The sequence below is a fragment of the Thamnophis elegans genome, chromosome 13, assembly GCF_009769535.1.
Source record: "Thamnophis elegans isolate rThaEle1 chromosome 13, rThaEle1.pri, whole genome shotgun sequence".
NCBI classification, from domain to species: Eukaryota; Metazoa; Chordata; class Lepidosauria; order Squamata; family Colubridae; genus Thamnophis; species Thamnophis elegans.
This window is the reverse complement of record NC_045553.1, coordinates 47,558,187-47,585,246: the sequence shown is the minus strand read 5'-3', so window position 1 is coordinate 47,585,246 and position 27,060 is coordinate 47,558,187. Positions and strand designations below refer to the sequence as shown.

Sequence of the window (27,060 nt, the reverse complement as noted above, 5' to 3'; positions counted from 1 at the left end):
TGGGAACCACTGAACTAGACCTACCCAGTTCCTGCAACCTTCTTTATATGTTTTAGCCTCCAGTCTCCTAATCCTCTTGGTTGCTCTTCTCTGCACTCTTTCTAGAGTCTCCACATCTTTTTTACACCGTGGCGACCAAAACTGGATGCAGAATTCCAAGTGTGGCCTTACCAAGGCATCATAAAGTGGTATTAACCCTTCAGGTGATCTTGATTTGTTTAACAACTGTTACAAAGAAAAGGCCATGAAATTGGATACCACTCATTTAACAATCACCTTGCTTAGCAATGGAAATTTTACTTCCAATTGTCATCCTAGGTTGACTTCTTATTTGGATACGTATATGTCTATGTGTATGTATGTATATTATAATGCCGATATATCATGAATCACCGCTTCCTGAGTCCGTACCACGTGCCAAGCGATAAACCATGTTTACAAAGCTTTAGACAAAGTTGGAGGCTTCCAAGGGGAACACCAACTTGAAGGATTCTTATCTTGAGCATCAAATGCCAGAAGAAGAAGGCCACGAAGGCTGGTGGCATCTCAGAGGTGGCGCAGTGGTTAAAGTGCAGTACCGCAGCCACTTCAGCTGACTGCTAAACTGCAGTTCGGCGGTTCAAATCTCACTGGCTCAAGGTTGACTCAGCCTTCCATCCTTCCGAGGTGGGTGAAATGAGGACCCAGACTGTGGGGGCAATATGCTGACTCTGTAAACCGCTTAGAGAGGGCTGAAAGCCCTATGAAGCGGTATATAAGTCTAACTGCTATTGCTATTGCTATTACCTCGGCCACTCTGGATATCGAAGGCTAAATCCTTCGATTTAGACTTCTTCTTCATTCAACCTTCTGCCTTTACAGAACGATCGTGATCCACTTCACCTGTTTGTCTTTCTGTGCGCCGAAATGTTCTTTGGCTGAAACCATGACTAACCCAGAGCTCTCAACCTCCCTCTTTGGAAATCGTATCTGACACACTTAAGCTACCCGAAAGAAGGCGCTTGCTTTCTCTCTCTTTTTTTGGCACCCAACGAAGCATGAAGCACATCCAGGTGTTTCCTCCCCGGGGTTGAGATGGTGACCACAGGGGAGTTAAGACTCTCCTGCAGAAGGAAAAAAGGACAGACTGATAGAAAGACAGACCCGTTCCTCCCCCCACAACCCGAAGATTCAGTAGCCAGCCAGCTCTGTGTTTTAAAATCCCTGTGGGGCACCTTCGTCCTTTGCTGTGAATTTGTTTTTTTTTTAAGCAAGTTTTAGAGCAAGGGAGTGGCCTCCCTCCAGACCCAAATGTGGCCTTTTGGCTAACAAGCAAAATTAGATTTCTATTTGCACAGAAGAAAAATGGCGTCCTATAAATCCAAGAGAGTAAATCCCTTTGGATTATAATTTTTATTTATTTATTCATTTCTTATTCAAATAGTGGACACAGTGCCACCATCCTGGGGTTATCTCTGCCATGCATACTAACATAAAATACCAGATAATATCGTCTTCTTGCATTACATTACTATCTCTCTCTCTCTCTCTCTCTCTCTCTCTCTCTCTCTCTCTCTATCTCTATCTCTATCTCTATCTCTATCTCTATCTCTATCTCTATCTAATCTCTATCTCTATCTCTATCTCTATATCTATATCTAATCTTTATCTCTATCATCTATATCTATATATCTATATCTATATCTATATCTAATCTCTATCTCTATCTCTATCTCTATCTCTATCATCTCTATCTCTATCTCTATCTATATCTATATCTATATCAATATCAATATCTATATCTATATCTAAGTGTTATGTCAAAGCACCTGGTATGCCCAAATATGGGAGGGAGCATACTGCTTCCCTTTTGCCTTTCAGCTCCATTCTAGGACCCTTCCAGGCAGACAAACCATTTCTTTGTTGCATTTGTCCTGATAAATAAATAAAGGGAAATTAGTATAGATCTATTTCAAGCTATTTAGCTCTCATCAGCTAGCCATACCCTTACTGGGATTTGAACCTGGGCTGTTTTTACAGGTTAGGCAGTTGCCTAACATGTAAGCTGATGAGAGCTAAATAACTTGAAATAGATCTATGCTAGTCTCCCTTTATTTATTTATCAGAACAAATGCAACATATCTATCTCTATCCATCCATCCATCCATCCATCCTTCCATCCATCCATCCATCCATCCATCCATCCATCCATCTATCTATCCATCCATCCATCCATCCATCCATCTAGCCATCTATCTATCTCTTATACTCAACAAACATACATACATACATACATACATACATACATACATACATACATACATATATCATCACATTCCAAGTTCACAAATCCTAATTATTTCTTGTTCCAACTTCCGCCTCTCATTTCCAACCACTGGTAAAATCTATTCCATGTATCATGATATTCTGATTCTCCTTGTTTTTTTTTTTTAATTCTAGCGTCAATTTATTCATATCTTTGGGATTATAATTTGTGCCTGATTGGAGCCACAACGAGTGGACTCATGCATTCTCTGGAGTTTCACCGGCGCACCTCTGTCTGTCAGAAGAGGACTTCTGATTCATTGGGTTCAGTCTTGTCTTCTCTAACGGGTCCCAACTCTGAGAAATGTTCTCTCTGGCTGATTTTTAGTAGAGATCCTAAATCCAGCATATAAATGTTGATAGGTAAAACACAGGTGTTGCTTTCTATGACCCAGAGGCGCTAAAGATGTACATCTCGGGGTGATTCCAGCCTAAGATGTAGAGCAACTTTCTTCCTTGGGGTTTTTTGAGATACCATTGCCACCACCTCCTCCTCCTCCTCCTCCTCCTCCTCCTCCTCCTCCTCCTCCTCCTCCTCCTCCTTCAGATAGGAAGATGCTTCACACTGCAGCATCTTCCACATCAAATAGCACAGAATGAAAGGGAGGGAGGGGAAAAAACTGTGGTTAGAGGATGTGACAACGTCACACCCCACAGCAGAAAGCTGGTCTTCTTTAAAAAAGTTAATAAATCTGAAAGAGGCATGCTGACAGGCTGATTTCACATAAAAGAACTACCCCCAAACCCCCCACAACAACAGATCAAGAGGGACCAGAGGGGGATTCCGTCTTGCCACAGACATGCACTGGCAAAAATGTGAGTTGTGAAGTCTTTTTCTTCTTCTTCTTCTTCTTTTCATAACTTGAGGAAATGTCATGGAAGCCGTTGGCTGCTGAACGGTAGAACGGTAAGAGGAGCAAAGAGATTTAGCTTGCATAAAGAGAGCGATAGACTCAAGATCAGGTGAAGTGTTAATACCACTTTATAATGCCTTAGTAAAGCCACACTTGGAATACTGCATCCAGTTTTGGTCGCCACGAAGTAAAAAAGATGTGGAGAGTTTAGAAAGAGTGCCGAGAAGAGCAACAAAGAGGATTAGGAGACTGGAGGCTAAAACATATGAAGAACGGTTGCAGGAACTGGGTACGTCTAGTTTAATGAAAAGAAGGACCAGGGGAGACAGGATAGCAGTCTTCCGATATCTCAGGGGTTGCCCCAGAGAAGAGGGAGTCAAGCTATTCTCCAAGGTACCTGAAGGCAGAACAAGAAGCAATGGGTGGAAATTAATCAAGGAGAGAAGCAACTTAGAACTGAGGAGAAATTTCCTGACAGTTAGAACAATTAATCAGAGGAACAGAAGTTGCCTCCAGAAGTTGTGAATGCCCCAACACTGGAAGTCTTTAAGAAGATGTTGGATAGCCATTTGTCTGAAGTGATGTAGGGTTTCCTGCTTAGGCAGGGGGTTGGAGTAGAAGACCCCCCCCCCAAAGTCCCTTCCAAATTCTATTCTATTCTGCTTGTTTTCCAAGATCCATTCCGCCTTTATGGCACTGATGCTCCCATAGAGTAGACCATGGATGTCCTTCACAAGAAGAGAACGTAAGGATGAGGAGACGTAGCTTCTCAAAGATCAGGAGATCCAAGGGAAGACAGCCTCATTATGAGGTGGCCTCAATCTTGCACCAACTTCGCTGGAATTTACGAAGGGGAACATCTGTAGCTTCCCATTCTCCTCAACAAGGAAAAGGGGAGATGATCGGTGCAACCAGCAGTAAAATCAAAGACCCGTTTTGTAGACAGGCGGGGAATGAAAGAAATTCAACACAAGATTTATACCTTGTACGGAGGCTTATCAATTTCCCATTTATATCATAACAGCTTGGGCTCCCCTCCCGTCTGCTGCTGAGAGAGAGTTAGTCACTAGAGCTGAAGTGTCATGGAACAATTCACAATTGCAGCCTATTTTTTTAAAAAAACAAGAAAACGCTCGCGTGGTGCTTAGTGCAAACACATTTTCCATTTTGGATACGGCCCCCTGCCTTTAAAAAAACAAGTGAAATAACAAGGAAACGGGGAACGAGATCTTCCTGACAGAGATGGTGAATCCAGGCACATAAAACTATTTAGACCAGAAAGAAAAACTTTGGTCGTTTCATAGAGTCACTGCAGGCAAATCTCTTAAGGAATTTTCTTTATTGACAGCTAGCGGAGTTACTCAGAAGTCCTCCTCACAGGGCTTCAAGGGGCTGAAGCAATTTTTGCACACCTGGAATTTCGGTATTCTTCCTAGGAGTACAGTATAGTAATTATGAATTAACTGACCTGATTAAGAAAAAAGTACATTCACTGATAATGAAGAAAAGGGAATAAGAAAGGACAAACGTAAAATTATAACAGGGTTTGTGGGAATACCATCCCGAAGATACACCAGTTCAGAGTTGAAAAGAGATAAACACAACAACAGAAAAGGAAAGGGAGGGAGGAGGAGAGAAGAGAGGGAAAGGGAGAGAAGGAAGAAACAGGAAAGGAGAGGAAGGAGGGAAGGGATAGAAAGAGGAGAGAGGGTAGAAAGAGGAAGAGAGGAGAAGAGAGGGGAGAGAAGGAAGAAAGAGGAAAAGAGAGGAAGGAGGGAAAGGATAGAAGGAGGAGAGGGTAGGAAGAGGAAGAGAGGAGGAGAGGAGAAGGGAGGGGAGAGAAGGAAGGGGAGAGAAGGAAGAAAGGAAAAGAGAGGAAGGAGGGAAGGGATAGAAGGAGAAGGAGAGAGGGTAGGAAGAGGAATAGAGGAGGAGAGGAGAGGGAAAAGGGGAGAAGGAAGAAAGAGGAAAGGAGAGGAAGGAGGGAAGAGGTAGAAAGAGAAGGAGAGAGGGTAGGAAGAGGAAGAGAGGAGGAGAGGAGAGGAAAAAGGAGAGAAGGAAGAAAGAGGAAAGGAGAGGAAGGAGGGAAGGGATAGAAAGAGAAGGAGAGAGAGTAGGAAGAGGAAGAGAGGAGGAGAGGAGAGGGAAAAGGAGGGAAGGAAGAAAGAGGAAAGGAGAGGAAGGAGGGAAGAGGTAGAAAGAGAAGGAGAGAGGGTAGGAAGAGGAAGAGAGGAGGAGAGGAGAAGAGAGTTAGCCAAAGCAAGACTCCTCAGCTAAATCCTCAGTCTCAGCAAACCAGAGCGACCAGATTCCACACGCTTGCTTTGGCTAACTATGGTTTGAGAGAAGGTGTGGACACGATCAAATCAACTGCAGTTGAGCGTTTGTCAAATGTCAGCCACACAAACGTGATTTGCTTATTCAGGAGAAAATCCGGTTGAATTCAGTGGCTCTTCCTCTCAAGCAAACGGTAAAACATTGCTAGCTTAAGCCCGTGATGAACTCTTCTCTTGCCATCAGAAGATGTTACTTAGTTGGCCAATGAAACATCTGCATGAAAACCACCAAGCCCAGAGATCATTAAGGGCCAAGGTGGCGCAGTGGTTAAATGCAGCACTGCAGGCTACTGCTAGATCAGCAGTTCAGCGGTTCAAATCTCACCGGCTCAGGGTTGACTCAGCCTTCCATCCTTCCAAGGTGGGTAAAATGAGGACCCAGATTGTTGGGGGCAATATGCTGACTCTCTGTAAACCGCTTAGAGAGGGCTGAAAGCCCTATGAAGCGGTATATAAGTCTACTGCTATTGCTATTAAAAAAAAGGGCACATCTGGAAATCCTTAACTTCAACCAGGAGGTGGATCATCTCTGACCATTCTCATCTGGGCTTTCTTTTCTGGCACGGATTTCATATTCTCCCCATCTGGTGTGACCTTCATCCATGCAAGGGGAGGCAGGAGCCATATGCTCCCTCTGATGCATTCAAGGAAATACCCATCATCCTGCTAGAGGACAGATGGTCCTATAAGGATGACTCAAATGGAAAACTGTTCAGTGTCTTGGAGATTCTCAATCCATCCACGTCATGGTTGTCCCAAAGGTGCTTTTTCAAAAGGCAACTGGACTTTGTTTTTCCTTGAAGACGTTTAGCTTCTCAAAACTGAAGGAGCTTCTTGGAAGAGTGAAACATCTTCAAGGAAAAACAAGGTCCAGTTGCCTTTTGAAAAAGCACCTTCGGGACAATCACCGGTCAAGTTGGCATTCTGGTACCAGCAAGATCTTCAGATGCAGCATTATTGGAGAAGACTGGATGACTCCAAGTTCTACTTACGGACTTTGGAAAGGCATTGATTTCTTAGTTGGAGGATAGTAATTTGGAGTAGGCAGATTAAACATAGACTCTCAGATGTCTATGGAGATTCATCCCGGTCCTTGTTGTCCCAAAGGTGGTTTTTTTTTCAAGAGGCCACTTGGACTTTCTGGTTTTTCTTGGAAGGCTTTTTGCTTCTCATCTAAGAAGCTTCTTCATCTCCGACTGGATGGAGGGGAAGGAACAAAGGAAGCGAGAAAGGGAAGGAAGGAAGTGAGAAAGGGAAGGAAGGAAGTTAGTTAGATAGTTAGACTTAGACTTATATACCGCTTCATAGGGCTTTCAGCCCTCTCTAAGCTGTTTACAGAGTCAGCTCATTGCCCCCACAGTCTGGGTCCTCATTTTACCCACCTCGGAAGGATGGAAGGCTGAGTCAACCTTGAGCCGGTGAGATTTGAACCGCCGAACTGCAGCTAGCAGTCAGCTGAAGTGGCCTGCAGTACTGCACCCTAACCACTACGCCACCTCGGCTCCTTATAGGGAAGGAAGGAAGGAAGGAAGGAAGGAAGGAAGGAAGGAAGGAGAGAGGGAGAAAAGAAGGAAGGAACTGGCCTCTATGGAGATTCCAAGTCCTCCAGGTCATGTTGTCCCAAAGGGGCTTTTTTTTTTCAAGAGGTCACTGGACTTTCTTGTTTTTTCGTTGAAGATGTTTCTCTTCTCATCCAAGGAGCTTCTTCTGCTCTGACTGGATGGTGGGGGATGGAAGGATTTAGACTCCTTGCAGACAGCTGGTCCTTTGCCCTCTTTTTAGAGAGTCATTGAGGCCACTTGGAGGTTTAACTGTATCCTCAGGGTCACCTGAGTGGTGCCAATGGGTGTGTGGAGCTTTCTTGGAACTGTTGAAAGGATCTGTGTTGTAGATTGAAGACAGATGATGCCGTATCTCCCCCCCACACACACACCTCTGTTGAGAGAGAGCTGTTCAATTTTGAGAGACCGCCTGCTGCCAATTACCTCCCAAAGACCCATTAGATCACACAGGGTTGGCCTCCTCCGGGTTCCGTCTACCAGTCAATGCCACCTGGCTATTACCCGGGGGAGGGCCTTCTCTGTGGCAGCTCCGGCCCTCTGGAATGAACTCCCCGCAGGGATTCGGACCCTCGCCTCTCTCCAGGCCTTCCGAAAAGCCGTCAAAACCTGGCTTTGCCGGCAGGCCTGGGGTTGATGAGTTCCCCTCCCCTCTCGACTTGTATGGTTGTGTGATTCTTGGTTATTTTAATTACTTGCACTCTGTTCTATGTTCCCCTTTTCCCCTTTTGAGTTGTTCGCCGCCCTGAGTCCCTCCCGGAGAAGGGCGGCATACAAATAATAAAATTCAATTCAATTCAATTTTGACATAGATGGCCTCAACGCTCAGAGTGTTTTCATGCTCATCCCCTCTTGGATGTGCGCTTCCTTTTAAAAAAACACACAAAGTTTTTTATTTTTTTGTTACCTAATTAAAATCCTTTTGTAGACAAGAGTATTGTCCAGTTTTCCCCCTTTAACATTTTCACATATACATCACTCACTTTACATTATATTTCCATTTCCCATTTTAGCTGTATTCCTTTTCTTCTCAAATTTTCCAACTTACAATTTTTTTAATGTACATAAACAGTGTCCTTTTTTCTCCCCTTTAGAAATACAGAGAAATTTATCATTCCCTTCTCATCTGTTTTCTGTAGGTAACATGTATCTTCACATTCAGGTTTTTTTTTTAATGTAACAAGCATTTAACATAATTAATTTACACCCTTAAAAGTATTAGTATGGTTCATTTGCGTCTTAATTAGATACCTACTATTACCATGATTAAAATACTTCAATTCATTGAACTAGTCTCCCTGTTCCTAGATTCCCCGCCCTCTTTTTCTTTATATGCCTTATATCTTTTCTTCTGAATTTTTTCTATCACTTTTCGATGCGTTTTTGGGGTGGCTCTCCCCAGAATTTTCATTCCCCACTTTGGATGTGCGTTTCCTGAGTCCTTTGCAGGAGGAGAACCCAGGTCTGAAAAACTCAAAACGGCAATAATACTGAAAGATGAAACAGCAAGGTGGCCGATCAAGCCCATCTCCGCTCAGACACAGCTGCCTCGGGGACACCAAACCCCCACCCCCACCCCATGGGGATAGATAAGTTAACTGAAACTTTGCACACCAGCTGCTCACCGATGACAAGGCCGGCAGGATTTTCAAAACTTGTTTTTTTAAAAATAAAATAAAATAATCACATCAGTCTAACGTGGGTGGAGAACTTCACGAGAATGAGACCAGGTCAGTTCGGCGTTGCCAAGTTCACACCTTTGTACTTATCCGTTCGGTTTCCAGAAAGCGAAAAAGAATCCTTTTTTCCCCCCCCAGAGAAAGCCCAGACTTGTGTTGATTTCGCAACCGGGCCCTGTAGGGTCCTGTGAACACGACTTGACAGGCTCGGAGCTGTGCAATATTGACACTGCCAGGGCATCTGGACAGGGTGTCAAATTGAGCAGCCCCAGGCTGACTCTAATGAGGCGATAGGGCAATTGACGAGCAAATAAACAAACCTGATCTTCAGCCGGTTGACTTAGCTCTAAGTTGGCAACGCCAATCCTGCCAGGCAGGAGGTGTTTCCCACAGATTCAGCCTGTTGCCCAACATCACGCCTGCCAACTGGGGAGAAGGCCTAGGGAAGGTCAGAGAGAGATTTGTTTCCCAGGTTCTCCTTCCAAGATGGAGCTTTGGAGATGTTCCTTTCTCCTGAACTTCATATCCCAGGGCAGCTGTTCTATCTTTGGGATGGGCGTTCGAGACAATCAACTCTAGACAAAGGCGAGCTGGGACAGCAAAACCGAACCTCGAGTTTTAGGTTGTAGAACCTCTAGATTCACGGTGGTGGTGGTGGGGAGAAGCAATGGCAAACCGTCTTCAAGACGTGCAGGTATGACATAACTGGAATCAGGATGCTGGGTTGGAGAGACCTTAGTGTGGAATCGGCATCCACTGGATGGATCTAATATGGATGTTCTCTAGATGTTCTCCAGATCAGCTTCCAAAGTAGGTCCCAGAAGACAGCGTTCGCCATCCTGATGTTGCAGGTGTTTCTCTCTGTTGGCCTCTTGGCGTTTATGCTGTCAGGTCTTCTCCTAAAGTTAGTTCTTCCAACTACAGGCCATCGATGCTTTGCTATCTTCTACTTCACACAAGCTTTTCTTCCTGGTATTTTGTCCCAGTGTTTCCCTGTTCCCTGTCACGTTCTAGCTTGTCGGACTTAGTCTGGAGTTCCGGTTCCTAGACCTCAGAAGGGTTTCATTTCTTGTTTTCCATTTCTCTCCTTCCACAATCCTATGGCTCCACTGCTCGTTTACTACACTTCTCTGGGCCAAGTTCCTTCTCTCAAATATCTGAATAATGTCCCAATCCATCTGGTAAATACAATTAACATGATTTAATTGTTTGGCTGCTGGCAATGATTGGGCCTTAACGCCTTGTCCATGCTGAGCTGAGTTAGACTGTATGCAGCCATGCCATTTTAGAATAGAATAACAGAGTCGGAAGGGACCTTGGAGGTCTTCTAGTCCAACCCCTTCCTGCTTAGGCAGGAAACTCTACACCACTTCAGACAAATGGCTAGCCAACATCTTCTTAAAAACTTCCAGTGTTTGAGCTTTTACAACTTCTGCAGGCAACTTCTGTTCCACTGATTAATTGTTCTAACTGTCAGGAAATTTCTCCTTAGTTCTAAGTTGCTTCTCTCCTTGATTAATTTTCACCCATTGCTTCTTGTCCTGCCTTCAGGTGCTTTGGAGAATAGTTTGACTCCCTCTTCTTTGTGGCAGCCCCTGAGATATTGGAAGGCTGCTATCATGTCTCCCCTAGTCCTTCTTTTCATTAAACTAGACAGACCCAGTTCCTGCAACCGTTCTTCATATGTTTTAGCATCCAGTCCCCTAATCGTCTTTGTTGCTCTTCTCTGCACTCTTTCTAGAGTCTCCACATCTTTTCTAGATCGTGGAAAATTTATATATTTTCTTGAAGAAAATCCCATAGTAATTTGCTCTTCTTCTCCAAAGATTCTGAGAGTTCTCCAATCTCCTGAGGACCTCCCTCCCAACTTTTTAACATTTCCATCTGGCATTGTCCACTCCCTAAATGGGGAGGGGGTGGTGTCAGAAGATGACATTAAGCCATAAAGTAACTCATTTGGCCTTGGACTAACTACGTTGAAGAACTAAGCGAATTGTTATTTTTCCCCCCAATATATAGTGTTTCAACAAACCATGGTTTTGTATATTTTATGAATCCAGCCAGTACTTTCCAACCTCTGAACCTTAGATAGCGTCATAGGCCTTGCATCTCTCTGTGCTTAGCAGAGGTATCCACAATATATGGTCAATATAGGTGAAGAGTGACGTCAAGATTGGAGTCCACCAACCCAAAGTTGTTCTTCAATACTTCTGGAAGGATAAAGTCCACTCTGGAGGTCTTCCCCTTCCTGAGTTGACCAAGAAGGGACTTAATTTCAGGCAAGATATTGGGAGCCATTTAGGTACCTTGGAGGACTTCTAGTCCAACCCCCTGCTCAAGCAGGAGACTCTCTACCATTTCAGATAGGTGGATGTCCAGTCTGTTCTTTAAAGCTTCCAGTGATGAAGAACCCACAACTTCTGAAGGCAACTTCTGTTCCACTGGTTAATTGTCCTCAACGTTAAGAAGCTTCTCCTTAATTTCAGGTTGTTTCTGTCCTTGATAGGTTTCCATTCATTGGTTCTTGTCTTGTCTGCTCTGGAAAATAAGTTGACCCCCCTCTTTATTCTGGCAGTCCCTCAAATACTGGAATATTGCTATCAAGTCACTCCTAGTCCTTTTTTCTGGATTGGCCATACCCAATACCTAGATCTTTTCTTCATCTGTTTTTGTCTCCAGGCCCTTAATCATCTTAGTTGCTCTTCTTTGCATTTTTCCCAAGTCTTAACATCTTTTTTGTAACGGGGTAACCAAAACTGGATGCAGCATTCCAGGGGTGGCCTTAGTAAGGATTAGTGAGGTATTCAAAATGTAACTCCAAGGTTTCAGGACTATCACAGATACCTTCTTGGCGTGTTTGATGGAACTATGAGGATGATAAGTCCTGAGGGACATGCGTATCTTGGTTCCAAATTAACTATGATCTCCTGACCTATACGGTGTTGCTTCAGTCTGCCAGAAAAGGAGCTTTTTATTATATTTCTGCTTTCATCTTCCTGAAGAAGACAAATTGCAGCGTGGACATCCTTGCAAAAAACCAGTAGCTTGGTCTGAATTAGAAATGTGCAGGACTTTGGATGGTGTGTTTAGAACATCTTTTAGGAGTGTAACTTCCCCAAGGAATCTTCACAGTTTGGAAGTGTTTCCATCAGCAGGCTATAATTCCTAGGTGCCTCTGGGAAAGGAGGATTCGATGGTTCACCTAGTCGTGGAAAACCATAATTTTGAAATGTCCCAATACTTGTCCTGAACAAGTTGGCTCCAGGTGCAAATTTAAGAAACCTTGCTTGTTTTTTTTAAAAAAAGAAATATGGGCAATGCATGGGAAGGTGTGAGAAAGCATTTTACGCAATTTCCTTTTAATGTTCTTTTTATTTTATTTTATTTGCGAGCCAAGATCTCCAACTGGCTGGCTAATTAAACACTTGAGATTAATTTTTACGATAGTTATTCTTTGCGAGTGTGTGAGAGTGTGTGTGTGTGTGTGTTTCTTTATCAAGCCAACGTTTGCTTTTCAAGGACTTTTCAAACAGGAAAAGATTTCCATTGTGGCTTCTCAAAAGCTTATTATTTTAATGTTATTGTGTGCGATTATATTGGGGAACCAAGCGGGGGGAGGGAGAGGGAAAAGAAACACAACTGTTTGCTTTCGTTTGCGCAGCAAAAAAATTTTTTTAAAATAAATAAAAAATGATAGGTTCTCACCTGCCAAAGCCTTGGGTGTAAAGTCCAAGCTCTGAGCTTCAAACAGAGTCAGCCGTGCAAAGCCACTTACAATGACAGTTGTGTGATTCCAAAGGGAATTTGGCTTGAGGAGCAAGGGTTGAAATTGGTGTGAAATAAGTCCCTTTAAAAAAAAAAAACCATTCAGAAGGAGCCCGTGGAAAGTTGGCAGATTTCATTCAAGGGAACTCTGCTGGGTTTTGCAAAGGACGGCTGCCAACCCCAGGGTCTCTGCTCCTTGGGAAGGTGGGGACTGCGGAGTCCCTGGTGCTCTCTGAGCCTGGTTGTTTTCTTGAAGACGTTTCGTAACCCAGCTAGGGAACATCATCAGTGATGGAAAGGAGGAGAAAGAGGAGCTGGAGGATGACGACTCTGAGCTTGGTTGTTTTCTTGCAGGCGTTTCATTACCCAACTAGGAAATATCATCAATGCTAGAAGGGAATGGGGATTTGTGGAAAGGAGGAGGAGGAGGAGGAGGAGGAGGAGGAGGAGGAGGAGGAGGAGGAGGAGGAGGAGGAGGAGGAGGAGGAGGAGGAAGAGGAGGAGGAGGAAGATTCTGACATTTTTACTTGCCGACATTTCATTACCCCACTGAGCAACATCATCAGTGCCACAGAATGGATAAGTCAATGAATCAAATCACGGACACTCTCTGATTTTAAAGATAGAGAGCTGGCTCAAATAACTTGGTTTCAAGTCTAAAATTTACATCATCTGGAAATGTCAGGGTAATTCCCCCCATGGCTGGCATAAGACCCTATTCTTCATAACTGGAAAGTTCACCGAAGAGTTAAGGTTTGTTTTTAAAGAATTTAGGTCCAGATAATTATTTATAGTTTGTTTTTATTTTTTATTTTTAAAAATACAAAATCCTCCTTTCCTCACCCTGACCCTGGGAACCCCTGTTTGCACTATAATTCCCAGGATGTTATCTATTGATTTATTTATTCCATTTCTACAGCCACCAGTCCCTCACAAGGGACTCAAGTAAACCAATTAAAAACACATTTTAAAAAAAAATTCCCAGGGGGTGCCTTGGAGGACGCCTAGCGTGGCACAAGCATTACGAACGATCGCACAGTTCCTATAGTTCAGCGTTTTTCAAATTCGGCAAGCGGACTTTATGGCTGGCTGGGGAATTTTGGGAGTTGAAGTCCGTCTCTCTTACCCTTGCCAAGTTTTTCTTTTTCAATTTTTATTGAGTTGTAAAGTATTATAAAACACAAAATACAAAAGGAAATAGAGAAGCAGGGGGAGGGAGGGGGAAGAGAAGTGAGGAAAGAGAAGACAAAGAAAAGAAAAAGAAGTATTTGACTTCCAACTCTTTCTGTAAAATATGGCATTAACATCAAATCACAACATTTTGCTTTTTCCTAATAAGACGAACAAGCCATTTCTGTAAAAAACATATCAGTCTAATCGGTAAAACCCCCAAATCACTTTTATTCTTTTCCACTTCAAGTTCAGAAGCAGCCTCTATGTGTAAAAAAAAAAGCACTTTTGTTCTTTTCTTTAATCAAAGAAGTCAATTTTGTCATTTCAACCAATTCCATCATCTTCTGCACCCAGGGCCGGATTTCCCTATAGGCTAACTAGGCTTCAGCCTAGGGCCTCAAGATCAAGAGGGGCCGACATTCAAATTGTTAGCAAAATTAAAATTACACTATTCTAAAAACAGTGAACACTAAAACACTGAACGGAAAATAAGGAGAAATTCTACGCATATGACTAATAAACAAACATAAAAATGTATTGGTTAAGATCGTTCCAGCGCCGCGGCAGTTGGGGAGCCCGCCCACGTTCCTGGCACCGGTGGTCGGGTGAGAGGCGCGGCCGCTCCCAGTAGCCGCCCCGTCGAAGCGGAGCCCGCCAGCGGCCAGGCAGGTGAGGGCGAGGGGGCCGAGCCGGGCAGCTGAGCGCAGCAGGGGAGGCGGCTGGCCTCGCTGCCTTTGCCGCAGAGCAGAGCCGCCCTCCGTCGGGAGGCCAGCTATATATATTGATATATATATATTGATATATATCACAGTAATGATGTATTTTATTGTCTCTCCTGCAATTTACAAACTTAAAAATGGGAGGTGAAAGGGCCTCATAAGTGGAATAGCCTAGGGCCTCTTTTCATCTAAATCCGGCCCTGCCTGCAACCATTCTTCCAAAGTAGGAATCGAAGTGTCCTTCCATTTTTCTGCATACATTAGTCTTGTGCTGTCAACACCACAACAGTCTTCCTAGGTTTGAAAAATGCTGATTTTAAACGAAGAAGCATCGTTGCAACACTAAAGAGGGAACTAACGCTGAGCGTATTTTTTTCTAGCTTCTGCAGCTGAGCAGCCCCTGCCGTCCCGCCCCTACCAAGGTGTCCGGGTGAAAGAGCCAGTGAAGGAGTTGCTGAAGAGGAAACGGGGCAGGGCTCAAAATGCCAAAGCTGCTCCGGAAAGCATGGCGGTGAGAGACAGCCGGGCAAAAGGCTGGGCATTTTTCTATCTACTGCTTCATCCTTGCCCTTCCACAATCCCTCTCTCAGTCTTGTCATGAGACACTTCCGTTAGAGCAGTGTTTCGTCAGCTTGCCAACTTTTAGATGTGGGGACTTCAGCTCCCAGCATCCCCCAAACACCATGCTTTAAATGGGTCGATTTCAACTCCCAGATTCCCCCAAACACCATGCTTTAAGATGGGTGGACTTCAACTCCCAGATTCCCCCAAACACCATGCTTTAAGATGGGTGGACTTCAACTCCCAGATTCCCCCAAACACCATGCTTTAAGATGGGTGGACTTCAACTCCCAGATTCCCCCAAACACCATGCTTTAAGATGGGTGGACTTCAACTCCCAGAGTCCCCCAAACACCATGCTTTAAGATGGGTGGACTTCAACTCCCAGAGTCCCCCAAACACCATGCTTTAAGATGGGTGGATTTCAACTCCCAGAGTCCCCCAAACACCATGCTTTAAGATGGGTGAACTTCAACTCCCAGATTCCCCCAACCGCCACGCCAAGGTCTGTGGACTTCAACATCCAGATTCCCCCAACCTCCATGCTTTAAGATCTGTGGACTTCAACTCCCAGATTTCCCCAACCTCCATGCTTTAAGATGGGTGAACTTCAACTCCCAGATTCCCCCAACCGCCACGTCAAGATCTGTGGATTTCAACTCCCAGATTCCCCCAACCTCCATGCTTTAAGATCTGTGGACTTCAACTCCCAGATTTCCCCAACCTCCATGCTTTAAGATGGGTGAACTTCAACTCCCAGATTCCCCCAACCGCCACGTCAAGATCTGTGGACTTCAACTCCCAGATTCCCCCAACCTCCATGCTTTGAGATCTGTGGACTTCAACTCCCAGATTCCCCCAACCTCCATGCTTTAAGAACTGTGGATTTCAACTCCCAGATTCCCCCAGCCAGTTGGCTTGGGAATTCTGGGAATTGAAGCCCACACTGTTTCAAGTGACCAATTTTGGAAAAAAAACACTGCTTTAGAACGGTGAGCTATGTCCTCCTAAATGCCTCTGTCATTAGAACCAGATGTGGCCACATCAATAACAGTGATGAAAACTGATTATGGGCCAGGGTGTGAACCAGTGGTGGGTTCCCGACCCCGTCACAACTAGTACGCTGCTCACAGGGCCGGGTGTTCTGGTCAGGCACGTGCACTGCGCATACATGCGGACACCACCGCCCTGTGACACTGAGCAGCTCGGCGGAGGCTGCACAAGTGCTGCACACTTTGTGCATGCGCGCAATTGTCCCGGTTGCTTCAAAAACAACTATGGAACGCGGGCGGGCGGGTGGACCAAATGATCTGCCATACAGGTACGGTTGCTACTCCTGGCTATTACCAGTATAGCTGTATCGGGCCGTACCACCTGGGACCCACCACTGGTGTGAACATTTGAGACTTTCCCACCCTCCTCAAACATATTTCTTTCCTTCTGGCCCTTCAGTCTTGACACGGAGTTGCCGTTTGAGCATTACTGATGCAGTAAGTTTCCTAGTCAGCCTGTGAGTAATTCTTCTCCTTGTGGTTTTATCACTCTTAAATAATACCAACCTCTAATTTTCCTTTAGGTGTTTTTCCCCCATCAGTCACTTCCATCCTACTCACCCACGGGTAAGAATTTCAGAATTTTTTTTTGGTGTGGGGGGAGAAGGGAGCTTTTCCTCCTCCCCAAAAGCACATCTTTCCTCGTTCTCCATCTTCGGATCACCTTTTCCCCTTTCTCTCTTTCCGCGAAGGTCAAGTTTACTCCGAGACGGACTTGGTCACCTCTTCGCTGCCCCTGATGGAGGAAGGAGCGCTTTATTCGGGGTGGTTGACTCAGCCGCCCCCGGCCACATTGCAACCTCTGACCCAATGGACTACGGCCCCGGATTACGTGTCTCACGAAGCGGTCAGCTGCCCTTACACGGCTGACATGTTTGTTCAGCCGGTCTGCCCCAGTTACACCCTCGTGGGGACGTCCTCCGTGCTGACCTACACTTCCCAGCCACTCATCACAAACTTTGCGGTGAGTTTGGTAGAGGGCCCTCTGTGTGATCGTTGGTGTTTTCTTTCCTTCTATTGTGGGGTGGGAGGCAGGGTGGGAATCTTCCAAAGTTTGTTGGATGTCTTCCCTTCTCTTTGAGTACCATGGATGTGGTCTCCTAACCACCCAAGCTCTTCCATAGCAACAGCCATAGCCCTTAGACTTATATACTGCTTCACGGTGTTTTACAGCCCTCTCTAAGTGGTTTACAGAGTCAGCCTTTTCCCCCCACAGCAATCTGGGTTCTCATTTTACCCACCGTGGAAGGATGGAAGGCTGAGTCAACCTTCAGCCGATCAGGATCGAACTCCTGGCAATTGGCAGAGTTAGCCTGCAATCCTGCATTCTAACAGGAAGGAAGGAAGGAAGGAGGAAGGAAGGAAGGAAGGAAGGAAGGAAGGAAGGAAGGAAGGAAGGAAGGAAGAGTAGTTAGACTTATATACCGCTTTACAGTGCTTTTACAGCCCTCTCTAAATGGTTTACAGAGTCAACACATTGCCCCCCAACAATTTGGGTTCATTTTACCCACCTGGTAAGGATGGAAGGCTGAGTCAACCTTGAGCCGGTGAGATTTGAACTGCTGAACTGCAGCTAGCAGTCAGCTGAAGTAGCCTGCAGTACTGCACTCTAACCACTGCACCACCACGGTCCTTCTTTCCTTCTTTCCTCCTTTCCTCCTTTCCTCCTTTCCTTCTTTCCTTCTTTCCTTCCTTCCTTCCTTCCTTCCTTCCATCCATCCCTCCTTCCTTCCTTCCTTCCCACTCTTAGCACTAGGTCTTAGACTCATAAATCACTCACAGTACCTTACAGCCCTCTCCAAGCAGTTTATAGAGTCCACCTATTGTTGGGGTCATTTTACCGACCTTGGAAGGATAGAAGGCTGAGTCCACTTTGAGTTGGTCAGTATTGAACTGCTGGCAGTTGGTAGAGTTAGCCTGCAATACTGAATTCTAACCACTGTGCCACCACCATCCTTCGTTCGTTCGTTCGTTCGTTCCTTCCTACCTACCTACCTACCTACCTACCTACCTACCTACCTACCTACCTACCTACCTTTCCCAGTTAGCAATAGGACTTAGACTTATATACCGCTTCACAGTGCTTTACAGGCCTCTTGCCCCCAACAATCTGGGTCCTCATTTTACCCACCTTGGAAGGATGGAAGGCTAAGTCAACCTTGAGCCGGTCAGGATCGAACTGCTGACCTGTGAGCACTACTTAAGAGGACATGTTCAACATCAGCCTAGAACTAAGGAGAAATTTTCTAAGAGGGAGAACATCCAACCAGTGGAACAACTTGCCTTCAGAAGTTATCACTGGAGATTTTTCAGGAAGAGGTTGGACAACCATTTGTCAAAAATAGGATCACCTGCATGAGCAGGGGGCTGGACTAGAAGACCTCCGAGGTCCCTTCCAACTCTGTTATTGTGTTATTTGCAATTCAACTGCCCAGAGGTTCCCCTCAAGGCAATTTGCACATGGCCAGTTAGCCTCTTTGCCTTAGTCAATACTGCCATTAGGCCAAATACCAGCAAGGGGAATTCGTTATCTTGGGGAGTGAAACACCCCTAGGAAATATGCAATGCACATTCTGCAAAAGATTTGAGCCGCAAACACAAAAATATTCTTAGAGGTCCACAGCGAGTGGGATGTTTTTGGATGCAAATTATCCTAGCTTCGGATTGCAGCCCCCCCAGGTGGGTGACCGAAGGATCGGTGTTTGGGTGAGAAAGTAAAGCATCCTTTCGTGATTATTGTTTGCAGCTCAGGGGGAAAAATAGATGAAAGGGTGGGAAAGGGAAGCCAGACCATTGTCAGGTTTCTGCCCTGAACAAAAACCTTCAGGGTTCCAATTCTCAGCTTGGGCATTAATTGTAATTAAAGATTGCCATAAATTGCATTGTTCTGTCTCGGGACTCAGAGTATTGTGTACCACATTTGAATATCTGCAGGGAGGACGCGGGTGATATATTTCACGTTTTCTCCTCGTGAATCTGCAGGGCAGCGGTGCTGTGTTTTGCAGCTGGATCTCAAGTGCGATTCCTTGCGCTTTCCCGCGATAGATTTGGGGTGTTTTCGATGTTCAAGAAAACACGCCGCCAAATAAAAAGGATCTGGACATCTGTATTTTCTGGCTTCCAGCCAGAATGACCCAGAATTAATTTTTTGCATGGATATCAGGCAGGGCCGGATTTAGATGAAAAGAGGCCCTAGGCTAGTCTACTTATGAGGCTCTTTCACCTCCCATTTTTAAGTTACATGAGAGACAATAAAATACACCATTACTGTGATATATATCAATATATATCAATATATATATAGCTGGCCTCCCGACGGAGGGCGGCTCTGCTCTGCGGCAAAGGCAGCGAGGCCAGCCGCCTCCCCTGCTACGCTCAGCTGCCCGGCTCGGCCCCCTCGCCCTCACCTGCCTGGCCGCTGGTGGGCTCCGCGTCGACAGGGCGGCTACTGGGAGCGGCCGCGCCTCTCGCCCGACCGCCGGTGCCGGGAACGTGGGTGGGCTCCCCAACTGCCGCGGCGCTGGAACGATCTTAACCAATACATTTTTATGTTTGTTTATTAGTCATATGCGTAGAATTTCTCCTTATTTTCGATTCAGTGTTTTAGTGTTCACTGTTTTTAGAATAGTGTAATTTTAATTTTGCTAACAATTTGAACATAGGCCCCTCTTGATCTTGAAGCCTAGTTAGCCTGTAGGGAAATCCGGCCCTGATATCAGGGGTAGGCTGTTGGGCATTCGCAGGGGTTCGGGAGAACCTCTAGCTAAGATTTTGTGCAGTTTAGAGAATCCCCAAATCTCACTCCTGGCTGGCCCCGCCCACCCCTCCCCTTCCATGAGTCCCCACGCTGCCTGTTTTAGACGCAGGTAAGTGCTGGGTGTCTGTGGAGGCTCGGGGAGGGTGAAAAATGGGCATACCGGAAGTTTGGGAAGGCTGAAAAGGGGTCCATTTCCAGCCTCCAGAGGGCCTCCCGGAGGCTCGATGAAAACGTCCGGAACCCAGGGAGGGCAAAATTGCCTGCCCCCCCTCCTGCCATGGTGCAGAAGGCCGACTAGGCCATGCCCACCATGGCCATCCCCACCCAGAAACCAGGCAGAGAACAACTTGTTAACATTTTTTAAGCCCAGCCCTGGATGAGTTCTCCATTCATTTAGTGAATTTTGCCTCTGTATTGTGTGAAGAAGAATGCTTTCTTGAACCCCCCCCCCCCCCGCCTGAAATCTAAAAGGGTAAGACTCACAGAAAGCAAGATGGGTGGGGTATAAATTTAATAAAGAAATAAACAAACATGATCCTATCTTTCCACCCTTCCCAAACGTCGGAGGTCCACAAATTCGTATTCAAATCCTCACTGACATTGGTGCATGGATAGCAAAGACCCTGGTTAGATCAGGGTTTGTTCCTAAGGGGGGAGGGAAGCATACATTTGTGGGTGACAACATACTGCCGGTAGTCCTCAACTTACAGTGACAATTGGGGGTCAGAATTTTCAGAATCGCTAAGCAAGGCGGTTGTTAGGGGGAGCCCAGCCCGATTTTACGACCTTTTTTTTTGCTGCCATCATTAAGCGATTCGACTGTGAATCACACGGTCTTTAAGCGAAATCGGCTTCCCGCCCCGTCGACTTTGCTTGTCGGAAGTTATCTGGGAAGGTGATCACGTGACCTGGGAAGGCTGCCATTTTAAGTACACACTGGTTGCTGAGTGGCTGGTTTTGGTCATGTGACCTGGAAGGAGCGGGGGCATTCTAACCATTTGTACCGGTTCTCCTGAACCGGTAGCGGAAATCGCAGGTGCCCCCCTCCCCCTCGGATCTACGGCATCCCATTGAGGAACTTTTTCCACCAAAAGGCCATGTGGGGAAGGCTGTGCGCATGCCCACACGCTCACATTTGTGAACCGGGAGGAAAGGTAAGTGAATACTACCTCTGCCTGGAAGATGCTGCAAAGGCTGTCAGTACAAGGACTGGTTGTAAGTGCAAGGACTCATTGTAACTTTACAGCATTGCTAAACAAGTAGTTGTAAGTCAAGAGTCACCTTACAGTATGTTACCCATCTGTTGGTCTTCTCCTGAGCCCCATCTTTTCTGTTGGATCTTTGGCCTGCCACAATTTCTATTATTCTATGGTGGGAAAATGGGAGGAGGGATTGTATGGAGTTAGATGATATGTAGCCATAACAACATTCTTTCTAGAAAGCCACGGTCATCCTTTGTCTTTGCAACTCTGCACCTGACCAGAACTGGATGGGTGGAAGCTGCCAGCAAGGCAGAGGAAGATTGGACCATGGGATGGATCTGTGGGTGTTGGGTGCAAGATCTTGAATTCTCAACTGGGTGGGAAAACCGTGAAGCTTTCAGATTTGGGTTTTCCCAAATGTGCCAACATGTCTCTCTTAAGAAAGTGGAACTTTGAGGAATACTTTGCCTTGGACTCTGATTTATTTTTGGATGCTATTTGGAACTCTGACACCTGGACCTTCTTGGATCAGAGGCAGTTTTTCACCAAGCCTCAGTTTCTGGGAAGAAAGACTGACCCACGTGTTTTTTTCTTGTCCCTCAGGCTCGATCGGCCTCAAGCCCAGCTGTGGTGCCTCATCTGGATGCGATGGACCAGCAAGCTCCCCTGAGTTATTTTCCCTGGACTCAGCCCATCCCAACTCTACCGGCAACTTCCTTGCAATACCAGCCGGCTTCGATGGCCCTCTCTGCTCCCCAGTTTGTCCCCCTCCCCATTTCAGGAGCTGACCCACTCCCCCAAGTATTAGAAGACACCAGGAAGGAGATGGCACCTCTGACGCTGGAGAAACTTCTGCAGGATGACGCAAACGACACGTACGGTTTAGACAACAGCCTGCCAGTTGAAGGACTCTGAGAATGGATTCTTAGCCAAGAGAGATCTCTTCAAATCTCTTCCTTCCTTTTCTCCTCTTCTTCCTTCATTCTTTCTCTGCCTTTCACTGTCCTCTCTAGGTCATCCTCAGCTTCTCCTGCTTTCTTTCCAAAGTTTCAGAAATGTGGGATGGAAACAGCAGAATCTCTCTTGGAAAAGAAGCTGTAATTTTGAATCTTTGCAACAGAACTTTGCAGCCAGAAACAGCCTTCCTCCTCCTCCTCCTCCTCCTCCTCCTCCTCCTCCTCCTCCTCCTCCTCCTCCTCCTCCTCCTCCTCCTCTTGCTTCTGGGAATTCTGTGTTCCTCCAGCACTCAAAATAATAATAATCTTCTTCTTTTTCTCCTCCTCCTCCTCCTCCTGCTTCTTCTTTTTGATATGTAGTTTTCAGGACAATAAGGAAGATACCAAAGGCCTTTTGTGTTTGTGTGTCGGGGTAAATATATTGATATACATTTACATAGAATGCGTCGATTAAGACTCAATGGGTTTGTATGGTTATTGAAAATCTGGGCTGTGTTCACTTGGTGTTGAGGGAAATATAAGACAGGGGGGAGGAGGGGAGGAGGAGGAGGAGGAGAAGTTTATTCTGTTATTCTGAGAAGGAGAAGAGGAGGAGGAGAAGAGAAGGAAGAGAAGGAGGAGACGGAGAAGAGAAACTTGCAGACATTTCATTACCCAACTAGGTAACATCATCAGTGCTAGAAGGGAGCGGGGATTTGTGGAAAGGAGGAGGAGGAGGAGGAGAGGAGAAGGAGAAGAGAAGGAGAAGAGGAGAAGGAGGAGAAGAAGGAGAGGAGGAGGAGAAGGAGGAGGAGAAGAGGAGAAGGAGAAGGAAAAAAGTATCATCTGCAGAAAAATCTGAAGTCTTGGCTGCCAACGCTACTAACTGCCCAGAAGCTTCTCAGCTGCCTCTAGTAGCTCTTTACTCAGCTGTGCTCTCCTTCTCTGGCCAGGCCTGGTGTCCTTTTCATGCAATCTTTTCCAGGATTGTAAAATGGGCAGAGACCTCCCTTCGCCCTCCACCCCCAAGTACTAGATTAGCATTTCTGGCCCCATAAGTCCAGGTGGACAAGCCCAATCTTGGTGGCAGCTGGAAGGTGGTGTGTGTGTGTGTGTGTGTGTGTGTGTGTGTTGAGATATGGCAAATAAGAAGCATTGCCCAACTCCAGAGAGGCCGATGCCCGAGCCGAATCTGGCTGAAGAAAGGGAAGCTTTCAGCCGAGCCCGGCCAAAGGCTATTGCTTCATTCCCAACAAGCCTGTTGACATTCCAAGCATTCGCTCTCTTGATTTTTTTCTCTTTGTAAAAATTGTGTGTACAATTACAACAGTCTGGGTAGGAGCTCTGTTTTCAGAAGCCCAGGGCCAACCAGAGGAGAAGTCCTCAAGAAAAGAAAAGCTTAAGATCCTTCCCACCCCCACCCTCACTCTTTTCCTTGGAGTGGGGGGGGGAACGGGCTTGGATTTCAGCCCAGAGACACACAATTGGCGCTTTGATTGCGGGGAGAATTTGAGTGGCGGTAAAGGAAGGCCTGACTCTCCTTGGTCAGAGAAAGAAACATGGCGTTGGAGGGGGGTAGATTCAGGGGTGAAATCCAGATGGTTCTGAACAGGTTCTGGAGCACCAGTAGTGGAAATTTTGAGTAGTTCAGAGAACCGGCAAATAACACCTTTGGCTGGCCCCTGAGTGGGGAGGGAATGGGGATTTTGCAGTATCCTTCCCCTGGAGTGGGGAGGGAATGGGGATTTTGCAGTAACCTTCCCCTGCAGTGGGGAAGGAATGGGGATTTTGCAGTATCCTTCCCCTGGAATGGGGAGGAAATGGGGATTTTGCAGTAACCTTCCCCTGGAGTGGGGAGGGAATGGGGATTTTGCAGTATCCTTCCCCTGGAATGGGGAGGAAATGGGGATTTTGCAGTATCCTTCCCCTGGAGTGGGGTGGGAATGGGGATTTTGCAGTAACCTTTCCCTGGAATGGGGAGGAAATGGGGATTTTGCAGTAACCTTCCCCTGGAGTGGGGAGGAAATGGGGATTTTGCAGTAACCTTTCCCTGGAGTGGGGAAGGAATGGGGATTTTGCAGTATCTTTTCCATGGAGTGGGGAGGGAATGGGGATTTTGCAGTATCCTTCCCCTGGAGTGGGGAGGAAATGTAGGTTTTGCAGTATCCTTCCCCTGCCACACCCACCAAGCCACGCCCACAGAACCAGTAGTAAAAAAATTGATTTCACCACTGGGTGGATTGGCAAATGTTGGACTCATCCTGTGGAACTGAATCCAATTGAGCCCATGTGGCTGGGCATCCATAACCCTGTTCAAGAGAAGAGCAACAGGAGGCTGGAGACCAAAACATATGAAGAACGGGTGCGGGAATCAGTCTGCCTGAATGAAAAGAAGGACCAGGAATGACATGATAGCAATGGTCCAATATCTTTAACAAAATAACAGAGTTGGAAGGGACCTTGTGGGTCATCTACTCCAACCCCCCGCCCAAGCAGGAGACCCTACACCATTTCTGACCAATGGCAATCTAGTCTCTTCTTGAAAGTCTCAAGTGATGAAGCCCCCCAACTTTCGAAGGCAACTTCTGTTCCATGGGTGGATTGATCTCACAGTCAGAAAATTCCTCCTTATTTCCAGATGGAATCTCTCCTTGGTCAGTTTCCATCCATTATTCCTTGTCTGGCCTTCAGGTGCTTTGGAAAATAGCTTGATCCCCTCCTCTCTGTGGCAGCCCCTCAAATATTGGAACATTGCTCTCATGTCTCCCCTGGTCCTTCTCTTCCCTAGACTAGCCTGCTTTAGACCCGGCCTCATCTGCCAAACTTAATTGACACTACCCAGTTCTCCAAAGAGAAGTTAATAACAGTGGCCTCTTTGCCATGGTTCTGTCGAAGCAGAATTAATTCTTTCAACACCTGGAACACCTTCTAAAATAACATCAAACACTGAAGTCCACCTATTCTCCAAGGCACCAGAGGGCAGAACAAGAAGCAATGGATGGAAACTAATCAAGGAGAGAAGCAATCTGGAACTATGGAGAAATTTCCCGACCGTGAGAACAATTAATCCGTGGAATAGAAGTTGCCTCCAGAAGCTGTTGGTGCTCCATCCCTGGAGGATTTTAAGAATAGACTAGAGCTCTCTGTTCGTTTGCTTCAAGGTTATAAAATTGAGGGCCACTTAGCCCCTGCCTCACTTTGCAACAGATGTTCTGGTCCCAATTGTGATTGTAGGTCAAGGACAACTTGTAGTAAGAGAGTACTTCCTAGAAGTAAGCCCAAGAAGTTAGCAAGGGTCAACTTACCACCTACCACTGCAGGTCAGTTATCCCATCCAGATTTTGCCTGGGGTTGATCCATGACATGGTCACTGTTTTTAAAGATTTTCAGCCTTTCCACATTTTGCAAATAATTTCTGTGGAAGATAAGCCAACAGTCTTGCCTTTAACTCCCAGGTAAATATCAGCATTAATCAGAGTAGGGTTTTAAAAAAAAACCCAAACCACTGGATTTAAAAGTATATAAATATTTACCGTATACCCCTGCTATACTCAAAAAGTCCAGCGGTTTTAAGTGGGAGAGAAGTGACTTAGGAAAGCAAAATATTTTTTGGGAGGGGGAAAAAAAATGCCCTTAGAGGTTCTTTTTACCTAAAGTCAAGTTGCCTAAGAGATAAACTTACAAAGATAGAAGCAAGATCTCCCGCGGGCAAGGATTTCTTCATTTTTGGGGGGAAAGTTTGTCTTGCAAATCTGCCCGCTTGCAATTAAAGGCTGACCTTGAGGTCTCGGGAATCTGTGCGCTATCCCTGACCTTGCTTAATATCCAGGTTGTCTGTGGATGGCAGGTACATACCTCATTCCCTCCAGAGGTTTTTATTTATTTATTTATTTGTTTGTCTCTCACGCTCACCCATCCAAAGGCATCGCACACATTTTTCAGGTTAATTTTCTGGAGCCAAAGCATGGGGCAATCGCTCATCTGTCCCAACACATCTGTCTGCCTCTGCTTCTGATTATCTTCCCCTGCTTTCTGTTTTGCACTGATAGAATCGTCTGGAGATTGCATTTTTTATCTCTACAGCACTCCTACCCCTTCAAGGAAGAGATATCTTTCGCTTTTCCCCTTCAAACAGGAGGGATGGGGTCGCTTCTGAAGCCGTAGTTGACCTTCGAAGTACGCCCCGGGGTGTTTTTCTCCGGCAGACACCAGAAAGAATGACCAAGAGGCCAGCAGCGAGCTGGGTCCCCATGACACAAATAGGGCTGGTTGAGCTCTGCTCTCCCTAGTCTCAATCCGAACAGAGCTGGAAGGGACCTTGGAGGTCTTCTAGCCCAACCCTCTGCTTGAGCAGAAGACCTTATATTGTTCCAGACAAATGGCTGTCTTTTCTTAAAAACCTCCAGTGATGGAGCACCCAGGACTTCTGGAGAGAAGCTATCCCACTACTTAATTCTCACCGTTAGGAAGTTTCTCCTTAATGCCAAGTTGCTTCTCTCTTTGATTAGTTTCCATCCATTGTTTCTTGTCACCTTCTAGTGCTTTGGAAAATAGGTTGACCCCTCCCTCCTCTTTGTGGCAACCTCTCAAATACTGTAATATATCTTTAGACCTCTCAAATACTGGAAAACTTCACCTTTAAACCTCTCAAATACTGGAAAACTTCACCTTTAGACATCTCAAATACTAGAATACCTTTAAACCTCTCAAATACTGGAAAACTTCACTTTTAGACATCTCAAATACTGGAATAACCTCCTTAATGGTATTTGCAAACCGAGGGCCAAATCTCCACAAATATGGACTCCCATTAAAGTTATGGCATGCATGTTGGTGGGCAGGATAGCTGGAGATGAAAGGAGCAAACATTTTCATTTCACGATGCTTCACAATTTTACTTTCATGTCCTTCAAGATACGATGTGGTGTGGACATCAGACCCAGGCCTAGAGACCTTGAGACTCAAAGGATCACAAATTCAAGGTTATATTTATTAAAGGGACACAGTGGCTCGGTGGCTAAGACGCTGGGCATGTCGATCAGAAAGGTCGCCAGTTTGGCGGTTCAAATCCCTAGCGCAGCATAACGGAGTGAGCTCCCGTTATTTGTCCCAGCTTCTGCCAACCTAGCAGTTCAAAAGCACGTAAAAAATGCAAGTAGAAAAA

General features: G+C 45.8%; 1 protein-coding gene across 1 annotated transcript; it reads left to right on the top strand.

Moving 5' to 3' along the window:
• Positions 1 to 3,043: 3,043 nt before the first annotated feature.
• POU2AF1 (POU class 2 homeobox associating factor 1) lies at positions 3,044 to 22,083 on the top strand. The gene is made up of 5 exons (XM_032229921.1): positions 3,044 to 3,120; positions 14,770 to 14,900; positions 16,527 to 16,569; positions 16,695 to 16,966; positions 21,565 to 22,083. Exons 1-5 carry the CDS (start codon positions 3,105 to 3,107, stop codon positions 21,874 to 21,876), a joined length of 774 nt encoding a protein of 257 aa, XP_032085812.1. The 5' UTR covers positions 3,044 to 3,104; the 3' UTR covers positions 21,877 to 22,083.
• Positions 22,084 to 27,060: the final 4,977 nt, after the last annotated feature.

What these genes read in the sequence shown, in the direction of transcription:
- POU2AF1 (XM_032229921.1), top strand. An exon ending in TCCATCCTACTCACCCACGG is followed by an intron (nt 16,570 to 16,694) that starts GTAAGAATTTCA and finishes CTTTCCGCGAAG; the next exon opens with GTCAAGTTTACTCCGAGACG. An exon ending in CACTCATCACAAACTTTGCG is followed by an intron (nt 16,967 to 21,564) that starts GTGAGTTTGGTA and finishes CTTGTCCCTCAG; the next exon opens with GCTCGATCGGCCTCAAGCCC.